We start from the raw sequence: 9,550 nt of genomic DNA, 5'->3' as shown, positions 1-9,550 counted from the left end.
TTGTCTCGTCTCACTCCAGAGTTGGTGGCGATGGAGGAGAGGAAGTGTCGACGGTTTGAGAAAGGGTTGCATAACACCGTGAGAAGAATGGTGACAGTCCTACGTAAGATGAAGTTTTCTGAAGTGGTGGAGTGCGCGAGAAGTATTGAAATACCAAAGGAAGCTCAACGAAATGCAAGGGCGTGGGAACCAAGGCAACCAGTGGGAAATTTGAGTTCTTCTTCCGGTAGTTTTGGTAGCCAATGACGAAAAAGGCAAAGGGAACCATCTCAACAACCACCCAATCAATCCAATTTTAGGGTGCCTTTTTCTTCGGAAACTCGAGGTGCCTTGTCTAGACCCCCGATTGTGTATTACAGGTGTAACCAACCCGGGCACGTCCGTACTCAGTGTCCTTAGCTTTCTAAGGCGTGCTATAATTGCGGTAAGACAAATCATCTTGCTTGGAATTGCCCTCAAGGGGCGGGAGCGCGTAATGAGTCGGGCTCGATACAACAATTGAGGGCGGGGCGTGGTGTTGACCATCAGTCTTTTAGGGGTACTCAGAGGTAGCAACAGTCTCATTTCCGCCAAACATCGTCAGTTCAGAGTTCTGAGGTCGACCGGGGAGCGAGTTCGTCCGCACCTTCTCAAGGTTCCGGTCATGGAAGAGGTTTTGTGCAGGGTCAGGGTACCCAGGGGCGTGTTTTCAACATCAACACCAATGTATCACCTTCTGTTTCTCAGGCTCCAGAGACATCGGTTGTAAGGGGTACTTTCTTTCTATTCAATTCTTTTGCTAGAGTACTATTCGATTCTGGAGCATCCCATTCTTTCATCACTACATCATTTGTGTGTGCATTGGAATTATACACCGAGAATCTTGATTTGTCATTATCCGTCGAGACACCATTAGGGGGAAGGTCATCTCTGAGTCGTATCTGTAAAGGATGTGAGTTCGTTATTTGTGACCATCACTTCGTTTTCGATTTCATTGTGCTGGATATGTCGGGATTTGACCTCATTCTGGGGATGGATTGGCTGTCTACATTCCACGCTACGATCGATTGTTTTAAGCGTCGTGTTCTCATATGTCCGCCTGAGGGTGTTTGTTTCGAATTCCATGGGGAACGTCGGGAACCGATAGTATCGTACCTGTGTGGGCCTTGGGAAAGAGAGTCGATTTATGCTTTTTTAGCGAGCTTGACGTTAGATGAGGATATGTCTACGCGTGGGGAGTTACCCTTGGTAGTTCGCAAGTTTCCCGATGTATTTTCGGAAGAGTTACCCGGTTTGCCTCCCGAGAGAGAAATCGAGTTCACGATAGACTTGCTTCTAGGCACCGCTCCTATTTCGATTCCTCCTTATCATTTTGCACCTGCTGAACTTAGAGAGTTGAAGGTTCAACTGCAGGAGTTAGAACATTTGGGGTTTATTCATCCTAGTACATCACCGTGGGAAGCACCGGCTTTGTTTGCCCAAAAGAAGGATGGTTCACTTCGTTTGTGCATTAATTATCGTAAGCTCAACCGTGTAACCGTTAAGAATAAGTATCCCATGCCAAGAATCGATGATTTATTTGATCGACTCCGAGGTGCCACTTGTTTTTGCAAAATCGACCTGAGGTCTGGTTATCACCAATTGAGGGTTCGTAGGGAGGATATTCCTAAAACCGCCTTCCATACTCACTATGGCCATTACGAATTCGTTGTGATGCCATTCGGTTTGACAACTGCTCCAGCTACTTTTATGGATCTAATGAGCTGTGTCTTCGGTGCGTACCTCGATCACTTTGTGGTTGTATTCGTCAACGACATTCTTGTTTATTCATCCACGGAAGAAGAGCACCAAATTCATCTTACCATCGTTCTTAAACTCCTGAGAGAGCACCGTTTATACGCCAAGCTTAGTAAGTGCGAGTTTTGGTTACCCGAAGTTAAATTTCTCGGTCATGTGGTTTCGAAGGGGGGAGTATCCGTCGATCTGGGGAAGATAGAATCCATTATGAACTGGCAGCGACCAAAGAATGTGTTTGAAATCCGAAGCTTTTTGGGGTTGGCCGGATACTACCGCCGTTTTGTTCTTGACTTTTCTCGTCTTGCGGCACCGATGACTAGATTAACGCGTAAAGGAAACCGTTTCGTTTGGAGTGACTCGTGTGAGGCAGCTTTTGAGGAATTGAAGAGGCGATTGACAACCGTGCCAATTTTGATTATGCCTGAACGTGGAGCTGGCTACTCCATATATTGTGATGCGTCTAAGGAAGGATTGAGATGCGTATTGATGCAAGCAGGGTGAGTGGTAGCATATGGTTCGAGACAATTAAAGACTCACGAGCGAAACTATCCGACTCATGACTTGGAACTCGCAGCCGTCGTTTTTGCTTTGAAGAGTTGGCGTCATTATCTCTATGGTGAGAAATTTGAAGTGTTCTCCGACCATAAAAGCCTAAAGTATCTCTTTTCTCAAAAGGAGCTTAACTTGCATCAAAGTCATTGGATGGAACACTTAGAAGATTATGATTTTGAATTGCATTATCACCCGGGTAAGGCGAATGTTGTGGCTGATGCATTGAGCAGAAAATCGATACACTTAGCAAGCCTAGCCATACGTGAGTGGAAGATGGTGAACGACTTAGGCCATTATGCTTCGTACTTTGAGGAGGTTCAGGAAGGGGTCACGTTATGCAACTTGACCGTGCAATCGGCTTTATCAACTCGAGTAGTGGAAGCTCAACAACACGATGAAGAAGCTGAGGAATTTCGTACCAAATTCCTCAACGGTGAAGCTCGAGATGGGTGGATGATTCACACCGACCAAAGTTTACATCATCAAGGGAAGTTATTCGTAACCGTTTCGTGTCGGGAAGAAATCCTACGAGAGTTTCATCATTCACCGTTAGCCGTTCATCCGGGAGTAACAAAGATGTATCATGACTTGCATAGGCAATTTTCGTGGCCGGGAATGAAAAGAGATGTTATGATCTTTGTGTCCAAATGCCTTACATGTCAACAAGTAAAAGCCGAACATCAACAACCTGCGGGAGAATTACAACTGTTACCGGTGGCCGAGTGGAAATGGGAGAATGTGACGATGGATTTTGTTACGGGTTTGCCAAAATCACCGAGGGGGCATGATGCTATTTGGGTTATCGTGGACCGTTTTACCAAAACTGCCCACTTTCTACCTATCCATGTTACCGATTCGGTGGAGACGCTTAGTCGATTGTATATTCGGGAGATTATTGTACTTCATGGGATTCCCGTATCTATCGTGTCTGATCGAGATCTAAGATTTACCGCACGTTTTTGGCAAAGTTTGCAGGCCGCTTTGGGCACGAACCTCTTGTTTAGCACTGCCTATCATCCGCAAACCGATGGTCAATCCGAGCGAACGATTCAGATTCTAGAAGATATGCTTTGGGCTTGCGTTATGGATTTTCGGGGTAATTGGGAAGACCATCTACCATTAGTTGAATTTGCGTACAACAATAGTTATCAGTCGAGTATCGAAATGGCGCCATATGAAGCCCTATATGGGAGACCGTGTCGATCACCCGTGTGTTGGACCGAATTGGGAGAGGCTACGTTAGTGGGGCCGGACATGATCAAAGAGACTACCGAGAGTATGAGATCACTTCGCCAACGACTTTTAGAGGCTCAAAAGAGAACAACCGAACAAGTCAAGATAATTCGCCAAAGGTTACAAACAGCTCAAAGCCGACAAAAGAGCTATGCCGACCGTCGTCGTCGTCCATTATCATTCGAAGTGGGAGATCATGTGTTCCTTAAAGTATCGCCATGTCGAGGCTTGTCACGTTTTGGGAAGAAGGGAAAGCTTTCACCGCGTTATAACGGTCCATTCGACATTATCGAGAAGATTGGAGAAGTTGCATACCGTTTGGCTTTGCTGCCAAGATTATCGAATGTGCATGATGTGTTTCACGTCTCTATGTTGAGGAGGTACAAACCGGATCCGTCGCATGTGTTAGAATGGTCCGAACTTGAATTGGAAGCCGACTCATCATATGGGGAAGAAGCGATACGTATCCTAGATACGCGTGACCAAGTGTTGAGCGGTAAGACGATACCTCTGGTGCGAGTGTTGTGGAAGAGTCAGGGTAGCAAGGAGTCGACGTGGGAACGAGAAGATGAGGTTAGGGAGAAGTATCTGCACCTATTTCCGGAATAGATTGATGTGAGTGTTTAAGAATCAAAATTTCATAGTATTTGACTTGTTGCATAAAGTTAAGGATCATGATATTTATATGCATTCATGATGCACATGTTAGTTAACATGGCATGGTTGTTTAAATTTCGAGGATGAAATTTCTTTAAGGAGGGTAGGGTGTAAAGACCCGAAATTTCGTTTAATAAAGTTAAATTGTTTCGTAAATGAAAAAAAAAATTGCGAATATTATTTGGATAATTGTTTTGAGGGGTTCAATGTGTAAGAGTTTTAAAGATTTGGGTGAATGAATAATATGCATTTTTGTGAGTATAAAAGGGAGGAGTGTGAGAAACACACTCACACCCCTCACTCCCGTCCATCTCTCTTTCTCTCGGCTCCCTCACTCTCTCTTGCTCCCACTCTAAATTTTTCACACTCAACTCAAAACCCATCCAAAGCAGCCTTTAATCTTCCATTCCTTCACACATTGTAGCCCGTGTTGCGTTGGATTAGGCTCGGTGGAGACGTATTCCATTCGGTTTCAAGAATTGTGGCTAGGGCTTGGAAAACCCTTTAAATTCGTTATTCAATCTTGAGGTAAGGAGTTCTAACTATCAATATATGTTTATGACTTGTTTTCTATTGCTTGATTTGTGCCATTGATCGTGGTTGTTGTTGTTGATATCGTTGTTGATGAGAAATCCATGAAAATCTACAAAAAATCTGCTCGAACAGCATTTGTTATCGATACCTTAGCCTTTGTTATCGATACCTTTGTGTTCCAAAACTCAGAAAATCAATCGTTATCGATACGTTTAGCCATTGTCATCGATACCCTTGCGTCTGGAATGCTTCTGGACCAAATGGTATCGATACCATTTTTCATGGTATCAATACCTTTGGCTTATCTCCAACTTTTACTGTTTTGCTTCAAACTTCACCGTTTTGGTTTTCAATCACTTCCAACCCATTCAAACACCTCCCAAACGATCCCTAACTTGATCATTTGTATTCATAGACCTCATCGAACGTTCCCATGACTCAAATGTTCGTTTGGACATGATTTTACGAAAATTATTTTATGAATCAAAGTTGGGTAGAACGGTATAATGTGATGGAAAATGGATTTTGAAACCTTGCAGACACGATGAGAACATATCAGGACATCCTGAAAGGGTAAAGAGCCTGGCAGAGGACATCGGGGTCCTTTAATTGGCCCGGTATGAGTTATAAGCTCATAATTGATATTTCAGGACATTCCGAAAGGGTAAAGAGCTTGGCAGAGGATATTGGGGTCCTTTAATTGGCCCAGTTAGAGCTTCAGCTCATGACACATGTACGAGACTCGTCTTGACATATGGTGTTTTTTTTTCAAAGTTTGTTCGGTAAGACTCACGATTGGTTTTGAAATGGAGTGTTGGATTCAAATTGCTATTACTGTCCATCTGTTTGATCTTGCTGCCATTGTTCATCTCGTGACTATTCCTACATTTCATATGCATACGTTGTTAGATTAGAGCTTTCTACTGGGCTAGTGTAGCTCAAACCCTCCATCATTTTCAGGTACTAACACAGGGCAGTAGCAACATGTTTGGAGTGCGTGGATGTGGACACGGTTTTGAAAGCTAACATTGAAGAGTTACTTAGCTATCTTTGTAAACCTATTTTTGGAAGATGTATTTGTAACTCCTTTTGATACTTCTGTATATTTTGGGGGCCGTTGAGCTAATGATGTACTTTCTGTAAACATTTGGACAAAGAAATGTAATTTATGGGAATGGAAATGTCAAACCCTTTTTGGGGCATGGTACGGTTAAACGTGAGGTTTTATTGTGGAAAACCCCTTTATATTTATGTTGAAAATTGAGAGTGTGACAGCGGTGATCGATGGTTTCTCGAATAATGAAGGGCAAGTGAAATTATTTGGTGTTTTGCTGGATAACAAGGATTATGTGGCCATTATTGATCTTGGCCGTTAGATTTTATAGTTGCCATATGTCACCTTACTAATAGAATTTGAGGATCCTCCAATTCTTTTGGGATTGGAGAGGACCGAGTTTGGCTCCTCTCCAAAAAAAAAAAAAAAAAGACCAATCACAAATCACAAAAAAGCACAAGACAAGGGCCGTAGGTAGATAAAGCTATGTGCATGCAACAAATCAACCGATTCTAGACGACCCCCGAAAGAAACAATCCAAGGATGAGCGAAGACCAAAAAAGTCAATATTTGGACAGGTTGTTTGTTTCCTAATTAATTACGCACACTTCCACTGTCCTCTCCCCAACACATAAACAAAATACTCTTATCTATACACATACAAACACACACATATAGCCACCAACAAGTTTGAAAGATATTGCCTCTTCCCGTTTTCCCGGGATACAAACTCCCCTCCAAACCAACACTTCTCAATCAGTTCACAACTGAAAAACCCAAATCCCACGAAATGCCCAAACTGCCCTACCCCTTCTCACCCCCCCTCCACTACTTCCTCTTCACTCTCATGCCCTTTCTTGTAATTCCACAATCTCCGACAGACCAAACCCGAACAACCCTCCTCACCATCAAACAGCAGTGGGGAAACCCATCGCAGCTATCCTCATGGAACACCTCATCGCCGCCGTGCTCCTGGCCGGAAATCACCTGCACCAGCGGCACGGTCACCGGACTTAACCTAACTAACTACAACATCACCGAATCAATACCACCGTCCATTTGTGACCTAAAAAACCTGACCATGCTTGACCTTTCCTACAATTGCTTCACAGGATATTTCCCCACAATTCTTTACAACTGTTCAAACCTCCAGTACCTAGACCTCTCCCAAAACTACTTCGTGGGTCCCATCCCGTCCAATGTCGACCGCCTCTCCTCCTCCCTCCGGTACATTGACGTTGGCGCCAACAGCTTCTCCGGTGACATCCCGAGGGTGATTGGCCAGTTGCCGGAGCTGCAGTTCTTGAAGTTGTACACGAACGAGTTCAACGGCAGTTTTCCGGCTGAAATCGGAAACCTGTCGAATTTAGAGGATCTCAGCATGCCTTACAATCCCCTGTTTACTCCGGCGAAAATTCCGCCGGAGTTTGGAAAACTGAAGAAACTGACTTTCTTGTGGATCACCCAAGCCAATTTAATCGGCGAAATACCAGGAAACTTTTCGGGTTTGTCGAGTCTTGAGTGGTTGGATTTGTCTTCTAATGATTTAGAGGGTCCAATTCCAAAAGCTCTGTTTCAACTGAAAAACTTGAGTGTTGCTTTTTTGTATAGCAATCGATTAACAGGTGGAATTCCGACCCCTATCCAGTCATTGAACTTGACCAAGATCGATTTATCAAGTAATAATTTGAGTGGATCAATTCCAGAGGATTTTGGGAAGTTACAGCAGTTGGAGTTTTTGCATCTGCATTTCAATCTATTTTCCGGCGAAGTTCCGGCGAGCATCGGACTACTTCCGGCACTGACGACATTGAGTCTTCGTTCCAATTTGCTTCAAGGACCACTTCCTATTGCACCCCCCTTCCTACGAAGATTTTTGATCTCAAACAACAGTCTTAGCGGAGAGATTTCGTCATTGATTTGCAGTGTGAGATACCTTGAGATTCTTGATTTGTCTCACAACAAATTGAGCGGTGCAGTTCCACAATGTTTGGGAAATTTTAGTAGTGTTCTTTCGGTTTTGAATCTGCGCTCCAACGGATTTACGGGAACCATTCCCTTGGCATTTGCAAAGCCCAACCAATTACGAAGTCTCGATTTGAGTGGAAATCATTTTGAAGGACCACTTCCAAGATCTCTGGTAAATTGTAGAAGCTTGGAAGTTCTAAACGTGGGAAACAACAAGGTTAATGATACATTTCCAAATTGGTTGGAGACTCTTCCTGAGTTGCAGGTTCTTGTCATACGATCCAACCGATTTCATGGTCCTATAAACACTGTAATGAGTGAATTTTCCTTTTCTAAGCTTCGAATTGTTGACCTCTCTTACAATGAGTTCAATGGCCATTTGCCAACGAGCTACTTCGAAAATTTCCAAGGTATGAAGAACACAACTATTCCGAGCAAACAATACATGAATGTGGGGGATAGTTATTATCATTATTCTCTCATGGTAACAATGAAGGGACTTGAGATCCAACTGGTGAAAATTTTGACTATCTTTACAACAATTGACTTTTCATCCAACAATTTCAGTGGAGAGATTCCAAATGCCATTGGAAAGCTTAATTCCCTCATACTGCTTAATTTTTCTCATAATACTCTTACTAATCATATTCCAGCATCTTTGGGGAACTTGACAAACCTTGAATCATTGGACATATCTTTTAACCAGCTGATGGGTAAAATTCCAAGCCAATTAACAAGTTTGACGTTTCTTGCGGTCTTGAACCTTTCGTGGAATCGTCTCCATGGACCCATACCCAGGGGTAAACAATTTGCTACGTTTGAGAATGGTTCATATGCCGGGAACTTAGGATTATGTGGGTTTCCATTGTCAACGGAATGTCAAGATAATTGGACAAAAGTACAGCCACAGGTGTTACAACATGAGGAAGATGATTCAGATTTTGATGGACATTTTTGGAAAGTTGTGGTGATAGGGTTCGGGTGTGGAATGACACTGGGACTCTTTTTAGGATCTCTTATGTTCTTAATTGGTAGACCTAGATTCTTTGTCAAACTTGCTGACAGAAAATTGCCTAAGAAGGTGATAAGATTGAGGAGTACGGTTGCGGTCACAGTAGCTAGAAGAAACTAGCAAACATCAATCGCATTGTCAGGTATGAGCTGTTGATGCTCTTGCATTTCATGACTTCTGAATTAGGAAAAAAAATATTATTGTGGTGACTACTGTTTGCAATCTAGTCTATAAGTCTGTGGTACTTGTAATATATTATCCGGTATTATAACGGTATAAACTCTGTTGTGAATCTTCTGGCAATCCTAAAACATTTACATATGTTTATCCTACTAGTTTTTATCTTGGTTTTGCGATTCAGCGATCCAGTAAACTTGGAGTTCTATGAATTTTTGAAAAATTTGAACATATCTATCTGTGGAGGTTAATTTGTCAATAAAAAGTAACTAAAAAAGCAGAGACTTCTTATTTTGGAGAGAAACAAAAAAACGAACTCTTATCTGTGGCTTTTTATTTCTCTCTTTAGCTTTTCCCATGTAATATAGCGAGGAGGAATGAAATTCTGTCTCTTTGAACTTCAATACCTGATATTTGGGAGTTAGAATTCCGATGTCATGTCATCTTCAAAATTCCCTTTGGAAATCTGTTGCTATCCCATGCTGATATTATATCGTTGATTGTGCTTGTGAATTTGGTTCATCCATTTCGCATTCATATTGATTCAAGTCCTCTTAATCTCTTAATATTATTGCTCGCTCATGAAA

The 9,550-nt window shown here is 42.6% G+C and overlaps 1 protein-coding gene across 2 annotated transcripts in view; it reads left to right on the top strand.

Moving 5' to 3' along the window:
- The first annotated feature begins 6,515 nt into the window (after positions 1–6,515).
- The window catches only part of LOC131301170 (receptor-like protein 52), a 51,928-nt gene continuing 48,893 nt past the window's right edge, over positions 6,516–9,550 (top strand). The window contains exon 1 of one of the 2 annotated variants that reach the window (XM_058327343.1): positions 6,516–8,091. In XM_058327343.1, coding sequence (XP_058183326.1) covers positions 6,597–8,091 — 1,495 coding nt within the window. In that variant the 5' untranslated portion in view covers positions 6,516–6,596. Of the gene's footprint in view, positions 8,929–9,550 lie in introns of both variants that reach the window. The other variant, XM_058327339.1, reaches the window with a different exon arrangement.

The sequence above is a fragment of the Rhododendron vialii genome, chromosome 1a (assembly GCF_030253575.1).
Source record: "Rhododendron vialii isolate Sample 1 chromosome 1a, ASM3025357v1".
Taxonomy (NCBI): Eukaryota; Viridiplantae; Streptophyta; class Magnoliopsida; order Ericales; family Ericaceae; genus Rhododendron; species Rhododendron vialii.
This window is presented reverse-complemented; position numbering and strand designations above follow the sequence as displayed.